The 14,238-nt window shown below is 34.4% G+C and overlaps 1 protein-coding gene across 6 annotated transcripts in view; it reads right to left on the bottom strand.

Annotated features, from left to right (window-relative positions):
- NAV3 (neuron navigator 3) overlaps window positions 1–14,238 on the bottom strand; it is an 894,692-nt gene that overhangs the window by 14,002 nt on the left and 866,452 nt on the right. For all 6 annotated transcript variants that reach the window (XM_071218968.1, XM_071218967.1, XM_058308465.2 and 3 more), the window contains 5 exons: window positions 12,391–12,488; window positions 10,444–10,539; window positions 10,000–10,168; window positions 8,640–8,875; window positions 771–925 (listed from right to left, as the gene is read on the bottom strand). In XM_071218968.1, coding sequence (XP_071075069.1) covers window positions 771–925; window positions 8,640–8,875; window positions 10,000–10,168; window positions 10,444–10,539; window positions 12,391–12,488 — 754 coding nt within the window. The remainder of the gene's footprint in view (window positions 1–770; window positions 926–8,639; window positions 8,876–9,999; window positions 10,169–10,443; window positions 10,540–12,390; window positions 12,489–14,238) is intronic.

Here is a 14,238-nt window from a genome sequence, read left to right as displayed (position 1 = left end):
AATGAAGAGGTTAGAATGGAAATATCACAACAGTTTCACCCCACTCTAACATCTCAACTTCATTATTTTTTTCTATTTTAATGTCTTTAGTTATTTTTAAAGATTCCTAATAACATGAGAAATTTGCATTTTTGCTTCAACCCTTATTTTATGCTGATCTGTTTTTAATAGCCTTTATCTCTAGCATAGAGTGATTGAGATATTTGGAATCATTATAACTAATATTATATATGTTGATGCTCTTATATGTCCTCTCTTTAAGGACCAAGATGCAATTAATATCTAGCGCATGTTCGGATTTTTATACCATCCTTTCCATAGCAAATATTTAAAAATTAGACTATTAATAGAGGGAGCTACATTTGAATATTTAAAATTTTCTCTGTAGAAAAGTTGTACTTAAACTTTGATGTGGATTGAACATGAAACCAGTGCTCTAAAGGCTCCTCCTAGTTCTTAATTTCCTTGATTAAAACCATTCCATCAAAGATATTTCTTATTCTCCAGACTTTGAGGATATCTGTCGAAGCTAACTTAATCAAGGAAATATTTTCAGCCTTTAAAAAAAAGCCTCAGATACAATTGTTGAATGAATAAACAAATGTTTTAAGGAATACATATGGAATCTTTGGAAATATGCTACGATTTTAATGAGGGTTTATTAGTTTAATGATATCCATGATAGGTATGAAAATGTAGATAGGCACAAAAAAGCTAATTTGATCACCATCTATTCAGATTTCATCAATCAAAAAATTTGATAAGCATACCATTTGTTGTATTTACAGTTGAGAAAACCATTGAAGATGTCACTCAAAGAGCCCACATGGTGAAGATTATCAAGAATTATCACAACTGGGAGCTCTATACCATTATTATCAGCACTGCACTGTTCAGCCAGATTAGCTAGATACTGCTGCAATTCCTTTAACAAAAATAAAGAACACAAGTAGAGCAATAGTAAATTTATACCAATTGCAAACAATATTTTCGGAACAACACTCTTTGTATGCCATCTAGTATCTTTCATTAAAAACACATTGGAGTGTTCCATTGATATAAAACTTTAGTCTACAAAGCAAAGATCATATAATGCTGAGAGGATAAAATTTTTAAAGGAAAGAGACGAACAAAGAAGAGAAGCAAGGACAAAAGAGCCAATAGAAAACACCTGCAGTAAACATAAAAGCGCACAAAGACATCTCCTACTTGCTTTTCTCCTAGAAAGGGGCAAAAAAGAGGTCTAGATAGGAGCTCCTATAAAAAAACACAAATATGGAGACCGGATTCTTATTTTTGGTATCTCAATGATAAAACTGAACTTAGTAAGCCATATAGTTTCAAGAATAGACTAAGTTAAAAAAAAAATGTTTCAATTCTAATTCATTAAGATGGGGTGCAAAAATGCAGCCCCAGGACTGGGATAAAAGTATGATGTTTCTCTTTCTGCATGGCATGGAACTGCTGTGATTTTAAACAGGGACAATTTTTTTTGTCCTTTTGGGGTCATTTGATATTAGCATTTAGCATTTTGTAAGAGTCTTGGTTCTTTTACAAGTGTTATCTCTTTTAAGTAGCTTTTAATCTAAATATGATAACAAGTTCACTGATTGACTGCTCTCACAGATGGGTAGTCAAGACATATAATTAGGTTTCTTAGAGTTATCCTAATCAGTAAAAGCATTTCCATAATATTTGCATATTTACAATGACATTTTCAATTTGTAAATCTTGCTGAGGTTTAAAAAACAATTCCACGATCCCATATTCTGGCAGCCAGGTAAATATGTGAACCATTTACCCTAGATGCAACTTCTCTGTCTGTAATACCACTTTAGAATTAAAAGTAAAAGAGAATAAACCAAGACTATCCAGGGTATTGGGACCTTTAATAAAATATTCATCGAAGACTGAATATAAAATGTATTAAAGAACTAATATACTATTTGTCTTATATTGAGCAACTCACATTGAATAAATGTCTAAATCTGGGAATACAGAAAACTATTTTTTAAACCAATAAATAGTCTGGGAAATTTCATTTCCCTTAAAAGAGAAAATGGAATTTATATCACTTATCTAGCTATTTTATGTCATTTATTCATTTATAAAATAGTCACTGTCTATCTACCATGTTCAGAGCCCTAGACCAAGCCCTGGAGGTATACAAAAATAAAGCATTTTTGCTGCTGTCATAGTGCTCAAATAAGTTTAATATTTATGAAGAACTACATCAAGTCCTTTTCTGGGCATAGGGCTTAAAAAGAATCAAATGAATAAAATATGGTGCATACATACAATGGAATATTTATCAGCTGTTTAAAGGGACGAAGGCCTTTCCTAATACATGTGACAACATGAATAATCCTTGAAGACATCATGTGGATGAAATAAACCGGAAACAAAGGGACAATTACTTTATGGTCTCATGATCTCACTGATTTGAAATAATTAGAATAAGCAAACCTATAGAGTCAGAATGTAGACTAAAGGTTACCAAGGGACAGGGCGGGGATAGAGATGGGGAATTAGGCTTAAAAGTTACAGGTTCCTATTTGGAATGATGGAAGTATTTTGGTAATGAATGGTGGTGGTGGTAGTACAAGATTGCGAACATAATTAACAGCACTGAAATAAATATCTGAATATGATTAAAAGGGGAAATGTTAGATTGTTTACAATTATAAAAATGTGCTCTCATCAGTTTTAACAAATGTTCAACACCAAAGCAAGGTGTTAATAATAGGGTGGTATATGGGAATCCTGTATTTTATGCATGATTTTTCTGTAAATCTACAACTTCTTCAATAAAAAAAAATCATATATAACCCCTAAAAAAAGGTTTTAGACTGTTGTGCCCTATAGGTTCTAAGAATTTCTACATTAGGGATTGAAATTTAAATAAGATAAATAATTTCAATATAATATCATGAGAGTATTTGGGGGAGATGCAGCGACTGTCAAGGCAAGCTTTCTGGAGGAGGTAACCCTGGAGCTTTGTAAGGGCGGCAGGAGCACACATAAATAATGAACTTACAGAGGGTAATGTGAAACATCCTGTGAGAGAGGTTAAAGCAGGAAAGTATTCTACAGAAGGGAGAGGGATTAATTCCAATTGGGGATCCTGATGTATTTCATAGGGAGGGCATTTGAGATGAATGTTAAATAACGAGTGAATTCTAATCGACAAGTAGGCAGCCATTCATTCTCTAAACATTTAGCAAGCACCTACTATGAGTGAGGTACTCTGGCACCAAGGATTTGAGCTAAAGTATAACTTCACTATTCCAGGAATTTAGAGTTAACAAGCAGAGAGGCAGGTCAATAAGTGAATTACAATGTAGTACGATTAGCACACAAACACGATAGGGTGACTCAAGACAGGCATCTAACCTAGGCTTGAGGTTCAGAGAACAATGGGCATACAAAAGGAGAGACCATTTAAGACTAAACAATAAAGAGTGAAGTCTAGAAGAAGTATGTGGTGTGTTTGGGAAATAATCAGTATTCTGTTGTTACTGAAGAATATGATACACAGAGGTGGTGGTGGTGATGCTGAAAGAGAAAAACAAAATAATCTGAACCAAGCAGAAGAGTTTGGATTTTACTATATAAGCAACAGTGTACCACTGATCATTTTTTATAGTAATGGAGAGGGATTTGGTCACTAAAACAGTATGTATCGAGGGAAATGTGAATCATATGATGATTAATTAAAAATGGAAAAAAGCTTTCAAGAAGTTTATGGCCCATAATAGAAGGTTATGCATGTACTTACATAACCATAATTCAGTGAAAAATAATATATTACTTAAAAAATATAGACCAAGATTTTATTTAGAGCATATAAAGATTACTTAAGAAAGCTGCTGGGAAGGGGTTTCTGGTAGTGGTATTATTTGCTATTAACCCCTTATCTTTATGAATAAGTAATATACTGATGCTTAAAAATGGGAAAGGAACTTTCTGATTAGAATTAAAAGAATAACCAATGTCAGAAACATCCATATAGGAAAGTTTTAGTAGTATATGGTTTGTGAAAGCAAATAGTGGTGAATAAATTGGAAAGAATAGTTTGCAACCTTCAATAACTGGTAAGATCCCTGGACTTTTCCATAGGCAATGAAGAAACAGTGACTGTTTTGGGGACCTGAGGAGCACAGTCAAATTCACAATATAATAGTGTGAAAAGGAGTCAAGTGAAATCAAGAGATAATATAGGACTGAAGAGGGATAAAGAAGTGTGGGAAGATTTCTGATCAAATGCAAATAGCAATAGGAAACGACTGGAGGATTTTAATATGACCAGATTATAATTATGAAAATATACTCTGTTTTGTGGTGAATGAATCCAGACAAGAAAGGGGAGAAGGGAAATTTAAGGGAAGATTTGGATCAAGCCATTAGAAAACTATTGAGGTAGCCTAGGTGCCAGAGGGTGCTAATTTGGGTGGAAGGGTATGGTGGTGGAATTGGAGAGGAGGGGTTTATAATATTTTTTCAGAGATGAAATTGGCATTTCTAAACATGAATATTTAATAGGCTAATAGAAACATATTAGTAAGCTAATAGAAACATAGGTCTACTATTTTGGAGGGTTAATAGTGCCCATTTGGAATCAATCACTCAGGGGGTAGTTGAGGCCACCGTGGGAATCACCCAGATGAGAAGAGAAGTGAGAGAGAACAGAATTTTGGGAGATGTTTTCATTTAATTGGTGGATCAAGAAAGTACAGTCAGTGAAAATGACTGTGAAGGAGCTCACTGCAGGGTAAGAAGAAAACAAGGTGAGAGTGATAATCATGAATGTCAGAAGAGTTTCTAGTAGAGGGCAGTCAACATTGTTAAAACATTGTTAAAACATTGTTAAAAATAGAAAACATTGTTAAAAGTAGAAAACAGAAGAAAAGGCATTATATTAGGTAGTTAGAAAATTGGTGGGTGATTTTTGGAAGAGCTAGACCATAAGACTGTGGTTCTCTCTCATCTTTGTTGGGGTTGTAGATCCCTTTGGAATCTAATGAAAGCTATGGTACAATTGAATGTACACATAGACTTGCACACAGAACTTTGACAAATAACTTAAGGGATTTTCACAGAAATCTTTGAAATCACTTCTTCATTCCCCTCTTGCTTGCTTGAGGTAAAATCTTAGATTGAGGAATTGAGGCATTAGCCATTAATAGTTTTCTGTCCAAGATCTAGTCAGGCAGAAGAAAACAGGTATTATCTACATCCCCAACTTTGAAAACAATATATAAAACACAGTAGTTATATAAAAATTGTTGATCATTGCTTCCTCTGGTTTGGACTTCAGATACATTAAAAATGAATCTGCTGGGAAGCAGACTTGCCCCAATGGATAGGGCGTCTGTTACCACATGGGAGGTCCGCGGTTCAAACCCCAGACCTCCTTGACCCGCATGGAGCTGGCCCATGCGCGGTGCTCATGCACGCAAGGAGTGCCGTGCCATGCAGTGGTGTCCCCCGCATAGGGGAGCCCCACGCGCAAGGAGTGCGCCCTATAAGGAGAGCTGCCCAGCTCGAAAGAAAGTGCAGCCTGCCCAGGAATGGCACTGCACACATGGAGAGCTGACACAACAAGACGACACAACAAAAAGAAACACAGATTCCTGGTGCTGCTGATAAGGAGAAAAATGGTCACAGAAGAACACACAGCGATTGGACACAGAGAGCAGACAACAGGGGTGGGAGGGGGGAGGGGGAAGGAGGAGGGGAGTGAAATAAAAAATAAATCTTAAAAAAAAAAAAGAATCTGCAAAGTCAAGTTTCCTGCTCTTTTCCCACCTGGTATTCCAAGTGGCTTCTGCTGACAGTGTATTCTTTACTAAATCCTAAATCCAACCCTTGCCTTCTGGGCCTGCTATATCAAATGTCACAAAGTATAATTGTTTATGTGTACTACTCTCGATCAAACTATTCCAGCTGGCAGCTTGAGAGAGGGTTTGAAAAGTAGGAAGAGGGACAGAATGTAAAATGCAGAGGTACTATAAATATGAAGAGATTGTTTTTGTTTTTGTTTTTATTTGATGGCTTACCGCTTGATATTTTTGGAATCAAGCAATTGTTTAGCTTTTTGTCTCCAGTGCTATCTATGGTATAACATAAAGTATGCCAGAAATTACATGGCTTTGTTTGAATTTTTCCAGGGAAAGGACTTATTAATCCATGCCTCTTTTACATTGTGCTTTGGTAATTCTACACTGTCAGCAGCTATCCCTAATACAATCCGCTTGCCAGCCCTCCCTTCCTTTATACCACCTTCACTTACTGCTACCCTCCCAAACAACAGTGCGAATTCTCTGACAATTATTCTCTGGGAATGACCAGCATTATTGACAGTCCATTCATCTCTTACAAACATAAAAGAAACAATAAACCTTTGTTGTATTTTGTACTTTCTGGGTGCTGAATCCCATGTGATTTTGTTTCATGGGTTTCTTCCTATTACTGTTTCCAGCATCATTTGTTCTGTTCAAATGCACTTGGCAATGCTTTACTTCTCATTATTTTGCAATAACAAAAATTGAACTGACCAAATAATGGCACAAATGATTTTCTTCTGAAAAAGCCGAAGATAAGAGTGTTGGAAACATTTGATCAAAAAAATTTTAAAGGATACTCATAATACAGTATTGACTAAAAATACCTCCAAGCACTATACTGTTATAAAAGAACATAACAACGGATTTGGAGGGAGGAAAATTTAATAATATAAATTATCCAACTTTATTTTAATACATCAAACTACATCTTTAAAAATGACCATTTAACATAGATGGAGTTATTTTTTTTTTCAAAATGAAGCTCAAAGTTAATCAATGATTCAAAACTTAATATTAAGTATTCTCAAACTTTATCACAATGCCTTGGTCTGATCTAATACATCTATTCTTATTTCCTAACCATTTTTTTTCATAACGAAAGTAACTTCTGAAGACTTCTCTCATAGCAACATTGAGGAAAAACCAAAGAAAACACTGAGGATGAATAAGGAACCCTTCATCTATTTGGTTGAAAAGAAAAAAAGAAAGTTAAAAGCTTTTATTTAAAGATATGAGGAGACACAAAACTCACGGGAGGCATTAAACTTACAGGCTGGAGCGAACAATCATGCCCTTCCTATTTCTCCGTAGAGAAGTTAAATACTCGGCCTCAGGTTCCATGCCTCTCTTTACTTGAAATGACAATGGGTGTTCCAACCACAAATTGAGTAGTGCTTGGGTTCCAAGGAAGTATTTGGAATTTATGCATTTTATTTACGTAGCCTTAAGAGATTGCCCTTTCCTTTATGTCCATCATTGTTCTCCTTGAAGAATACATATCAAGACAATTTTGAACAAAAGTGTGGGGTGTGTGTGTACTTGTAAGAAACACTCACTGGGAGCAGCCAAGGGCTATAAATAACATTGCAGGGAAGCTTTATGTTGTGCTCCCTACTACTGTTGCTCTCTTTCACCCTCTCAGGCACACACACACACACACACACATTCATTTAGTCCTTACCACAAACCTACTATTATCCCCATTTTACAGCTGAGGAACTGAAGTACAAAGAAATGCAGTGATCAGCATAAGATCCCACAGCTAATCAGTGTTAAGGACTTAATGAGCTATCACACCAAGAACTTTATATTCACTAAGTTACATGTCTGACTTATTTCAAGAATCAAACGGGTTTGTGTTGCTGTCAGAAATCAGTCTTGTTCCTGAAATTTTGAGGGACTGAGTTTTGTGTGAGAGACTGTGTCAATTTAGATCACCTAACCAAGGTATGTTCAGGAAAAAATCATGATCCCCATATTCTCTGGATCCTCTTAAGTTATTGCTTATAACATTTGTAATTTTGCAGGAGAAACTTATTTTGAATTGATTCAGAATGTAAAAATTACAGGTAAAAATGGGCTAGTGTTAGGAATATGTTAGGAATCAATCATTTCCTTTTTAGGATTGCTTATTTTATTCAGAAGATATGAAAGTACTAGCTAAGTTTTATATTCCTTCATACCTATTTAATAGGTGAGGATATTCAGGCTCACCTATGGCACATTTTAGACATTATTTGATGGTGAAACAGAACATTGTTCAGTTTCCTAAGACTCCTAAGCAGAAATCCTACAAAGATATGACATAAACAAATTGTTTGCTACTCCCAGAATTTCTGCCTGGAAATTCTACTTATCCTGAAATCACCATTCTTGCAACACCATAGTCAACTCCTACTTACTTATCTCTTAGACCCAGAGCAACTATTGCCTTTCATGTAAAACTCTGATTCCTCCAGGAAGAGGTTTTCTTCCCTTTTGCATCTCTAATGTTTGCACAGCCCTCTTTCTATTTAAGCACTTGCTAAGATGTCTAAGAAAAACAAGACAATAGGACCTTGTCTTTTTTTCTCTACCTCCTTGGAGTCGCGTGTAGTACCTGATGGAGAGCTGAACTGAATATTATTGAATAGCAGTCTAGTTCAAATTCAAGAAACAGGGTTCAGTGATCTACCAGACTCTACTTTTAGTCAAAGAGAGGGATAACATGGAAGTCTCATGAATCTTAATATCGAATTACATAAGACATCAGTGGATAAAGCATATCTGTTCTTTTAGGATTTTGTGACTTACCTTACTTGACTTATGGTCCACATTAAATGTAGCAATTGCATCCTCTGTTTTTTTCCTCCCAGATTTGGTTATTACATATTCAGCAAGTTTGTTTGCTAAATAGGTCTTTCCAGTGCCACTTGGTCCCGATAGTATAATTCTGTGATGCTCCATCAATAAGTTAAAGTACCTTTGGGAAATTGGTTTAGGAATCAGCGTATCAAAAACAAAACTATCCAAACTGTTTTCTTCTACCCCTGAAGGAAGAAACAAAGGGGAGAGCACGCCTTATTTTTCTACATAAACTAGAATTCTAAATATGGTGTCAACTGACAACAGAGCTTTGTTAATTGTAGGGGCATAGTCTATGCAAAATAATTTCCTTAATATTTCTTTCCCATAAACATATGTTCCCATTTTAAGACGACATTTCAGTAATAAGGCAGAGTAAACATCCAAATGAAAGAAAGCTATTTCCTTTTGTTCAAGCTTCCCTCCCACTGTCTATTTTATGTTATCTACTAATGTTTCCAGAGAGCTCTTCCATTACTGTTAATTGTATCATAAACGCTTTCTTCCCTTTGAAGGTGGTAGTTTTAAGAATAAATGTGGAGATTATATACATAGATACACATGCATATACAGATAGATTTATGTGCATATTTTTTCCTTTTTCTTATTCTTCTCTTCTTTCTATTTTCTTCTGTCTCTCATTCCATATCCCAGATGCACAATTGCTTAGGCTTTTGAAGAATACAAATTGTGATGTTTGGCAGGGAATTAGGAAGAGAAACAATCCCATTTCCTTTTACTAACCAAAGTGCCATAATAATAAAATCAAACATTGACATATTTCTCTATTAACCTCTGTTTATAAAGGTGTTCTGATTCTTTAACATACATAAGGAAAAAATTATTGAGCAAAATGTACTTCAATTATTGCATTTGCCTAGAATTAATCACAACACCCATAGCAAAGCAAAGAGAGTTTGTCATCCCTAGTTTTCTAATCCAAGGAAATTTTTATTTTAAAATCAAAGATATCATGATGAACTTATTGTTTGGGGATATAAAATAAAATTTTGCTAATGGAGGAAACCTAGAAATTTGATATTCTCTAAATAACATTCCTTTTGTTGAACCTCAGGGAATCTAAAATTTTTTAAAATTTTACATCCCAGGACTCAAAGAAATTCTAATATGTGCTTTTAATAGGATTTTAATGTTTTTTAAAAAGCAATCTAGCTCCTTTCATACAAAATCTATTAAGTAGAGGTTAAAATAGTTTTCCAATATGAAAATTTGAAGGGAAACTGCAAAAAAGGGTGAAATGCTGGTAAAAAGTACAATTGTGCTTTTTATTTTTTATTTTATTTTTTACCTTTTAGGTTCACAGTGATGATGTTGTTATCTCCAACAAGATATCCACAAGGCAGCAGTTCAGGCAAATCTAGTTTATGGGATCTAATTAAATCTCCTATACAGTAGTTAGCAATGCAGTCTGAGCTCAGACCAAGGCTAGAGGATGTATCAATTCGGAACACATATTCCTAAAATGGCACACACCAAAAAAGAAGGTCACAAGAGAGTTTCAATTCATCTACAACAAATACGAAACTCATGGAGCTATGAGGTTGGTTGTCAAGAATTTTAGAAATGTGTACTATAAGAACAGTTAGTATCAAACAGTACAAGGAGATAAAGCTTTTCTTAATATCTGAAATAAGAGGGGAGGAAAACAGATATGTCTAAGCTAGGAAAATCAAGGGAAGCATCTAAAATGAAACATTTAAAAACTAATATCAGGCCATCTTGCCCAGCTTACCTTAAAGAGCCGTCTAATTACACCGTCTAAAACATCCCACTTGGTTTTGCCACTAACACCAATAGCGCCTATCAAATATGCCTGAGACTTCTGATCCTAAATAAGAACAAAATAAAACATGAAATCTAACTGTGCCTCATGTTTTATTACTACAATTTCTACTAAAATTTATTGTAGTTGGTAATTACGACTAAAATATTTGCTAAGCCTGTGGGTTCTATAGTAACAGACGTACATGAAGGATTATATAAAATAAAACATAGTCAATGAACAAAATCAACCAACCAAAGTAAAACAAAAACACAAAAAAGTAACAGTAATAACAGGAAGAAAGAAAGCTATTGGATGAAGTGGTATGTCAAGGAAAACTAATTCATGAACCTGCCAATAGAAGGGAAAGGGGGAAGGATAGGAAAGAATAGTGTTTTGCTTTAATGCTGTGCGTGCCTTCCTAAAAAGCAGCAGTTTGGTGCTTCTTAGGAAGGAAATGGTGATGAAGATGTAATAGAACTACAAGACTTATTTGTCAACAAAGAATCTGTTTACAATACAGATAATGGCTCCAATTAATCTTTTTCTGAGGAATTTCTATATATATTTGAAAAAGTAAACAATTCAAGTTTTGTATTCTAACTGGAGCTTCTTTTATAACGACTGGAAATAGTTATGTGAAATAGCTCTCATGAAACCAGTAAATATAATTAGATGGCTGATATATTACAATCCTGGTTCCAGTTGCCAACTATGTGGTCTTTAAGGGGTGGCAGAATAGTCACTGAGCCAGGGGTAAGAAGACAAGGATTTTACAAAGTACAACCCTTACCACCTAATTAAGCAGTGTGATCTTAGATAAGTCACTTAGTTGGCTCAGAGCCTCAATTTCTTCATCTTCAATATTTAATCCAGTAAGTGTAAATTGTCATCATCATTACTTAGATATAGGCTCTGTTAGATTCTGATATCTTTTTCAGACAAAGTTGAGACATTTACAGTGGAATCACTGTAATATTTTTTACTATTTTCTTAGGGTCTTTATTAGTAACAGTATTCAAAGACATTGTTCATTAGAATTTTTTGGAAAAGGAAAACTTGTTTTGCAATGTAATTAGAACCCAGTTATAATGGATACTTACACAATATTTTATAAGCAGTTGCTTTTAAATAGAAATGGTTTAGGCTAGGGAAACTATTTTATTTTCTCACATAAAAATCCACTTTGGAAAAGCATTGGATTTCCTGGAAGGAACATTTGTTTAGTGTAGAAATTCACAATTTTCTCACTTTTCAAACCTAAATAGTTTAATACTTTAAAAATTTAAAGGACTTTTCTGTTTTTATATTTATTAGAAAAAAATAGAAATAAATTTGTATCCCTGGCTACCCAACTAAAAATTGAATCAGCATAGAGGAATTTTTAGTTTTAAGAAAGGACTAGAGTCACAGTGACATTGCCAATTTGAAGGCAAAATGTGATGCCAGAAAAATAACATGCTTGTTTGATCAGGTAGGTCCTAGTTTAAAAATGATAGAGACAAGTTGCCTCGATGGACTTTTCATTCTGAGTTCAGTAGAAAGTATCTTCCTGATGTCTAGAATGTTCACATAGCTTATAGTCTTTCCTTTGTACAAAGACTATATTAAAGAGTGCAAGTGACAAGTAAATATACATCGTAAACATTGTACATGATCCTGCAAGTGATACTGAGAGAATATTTTGGACAACATGCTTATATTAAAGAAGGTAATTTTTAAAAAAGTTTTGGAACCAAAGGTGATGTAGTTTGACAGTCAATATTACATGCACACCACATTTCTATCTAAAGATGATAATAAGCTAATAAAACATCTTTGATAGTATATTTACCAGAACAAATATTCAAATATAAAATACATGACTCATGGTAACGCCCAACCTTTAGGAATAAAGAATTTAAACTAAAGAAGTACCTTTGTTCGACCGTAGCCTTTGCTTACAGAGACCACAATTTTCACACTGCGGCCATCTTTATGTCCAGTTGCATCACCAGCATCATCCAGCAAAATATCTGCCAAATTTTAAAAGAAACACACACAATACGGTAACGTTAGCATTAATTTCATTACTGTTACTGTTTTCTTCCCCATTATTTTATATTGCTCAATGAGAGTGTTTAGCATCTCTGCTTCCCATTATAATCTGGTTTGAAAAACCTGAGCTTTCAAGAAGATGAATTACTCTGGTTGTATTAAAGTTTCTATTTAAGAATTTATTTCTGCTTCCAAAGATCTTCACCCAAGTGCTGGACCATTGTCTTAGATGAGAAAATAAGGGGTTTCTTTTTCTATTACACAGAAGTTTGAGTAATACCTGAGTAATAGTCAGTCATCACGATAACTGTGACAAACCAAAAAGCAATCTGATTTTGCTATCCAACCTAAAATATCCAAGCTCAATACCCATGTAATTTATGAATGCAAAGGTGCTGAGATTGACTGTCAACTCAAATTATTTTCAAGCATTTGGCACATCCAGCTTACCTCATTTTTACAATTAATAGAGATAGTAAATTTCAACCATGGCATCATATTTCCTTACAGAAGTATATTAATTATAACTCTCCTGTACCCTTAATGCTTATAGTTTCAAAATCAAAATAGCATTTCTAGTAATCAGCTAAGAGTTACAGAATAGTGATAAAGCTAGATAACCTTTAAAATACCAGCCTTCAAATGTGATTAAAGATTAATTTTCAAAGTATTTAATATCAGATTTATGTCCAAGTTGGGGAATTATTATGGTAAACTGTCATGAATATATTTTTCCTTTGATAATGATGTTACTATCATGCTTAATATGAAGATAGTGTTCTGTGGACAAAGGAAGCTTGGTTATGTACTGAAGAGTACACATTGCCTGGTAAACAGAAGTCTCAACTGCTCTGACTCTAAATTTACAGAGACAAGTGCTGTGATGGTAACATCATAGAAACAATACTTTAATAGAATGGCTTCTGAAAAGGCAATGGTTTCTATTATAAGAATACGTGATTTTGCTAAGGAAGGAATAAAAATTGTTTTAAAATTATAACAAGCAAAAAACAACTTTTAGAGCTTAAGGAAAATGGAAAGTTCAGTTAGAAATGTTCAATCATCAGAAGATGTCCCTTACTATAATTGCTTGACCAGATTACCATCTTCATAGTCTCTCACCTTTTCATTTATTCCACTGAAAAATCAAAGTCTTCCCTAAGTGTCACTTTAACTCTATTACTGCTTTTCTCAGAAGTTTAGAGTAGCTGCCATTGACAGTTCACATGGAAACATCTTGTAGTTCCTGACCAAACTATCTCTGGTGTACTTTGCTTAATTATTCATAAAGGTTCATAAATATTCAACAGATATTTATTAAGCATAAAAGACATCAGGGACTGTACTGGGTATTGGGAATGAACACTATGGTGAGAATGAAAATGAGTTCCCTGCTCTTTTGGAGTATACATTCTAAATAAGATAATTTGTTTAGTGGTTTGCAAGAAATAGTGTAATAGAGAGTACTTGAAGGGAACAAGCTTTAGATGGATATGTAGTCCTGGAAGGCTTCCATAAAGAGGCAGCATTTTGGGACAAGATCAGAAGGCTTGTGGAGAGTCATGGAAAGAGAAATTGGGTCAGCAAGACAAATTCAAAAGACTTCATGTCAGAGCTGGGTGTGTAAGAAACGTTCAGGGTATGGCAAGGCGAGATATGAAATGATGTTGAGGTGGGGAAAGAGCAAATCAAAGAAGGCCCAGTCTTCAGTCCATGGAAAAGGGTGTA

Source organism: Dasypus novemcinctus, chromosome 12 (assembly GCF_030445035.2).
Source record: "Dasypus novemcinctus isolate mDasNov1 chromosome 12, mDasNov1.1.hap2, whole genome shotgun sequence".
Lineage (NCBI taxonomy): Eukaryota > Metazoa > Chordata > Mammalia > Cingulata > Dasypodidae > Dasypus > Dasypus novemcinctus.
The sequence above is the reverse complement of the archived record's forward strand: the minus strand, read 5'-3'. Positions and strand labels throughout refer to the sequence as shown.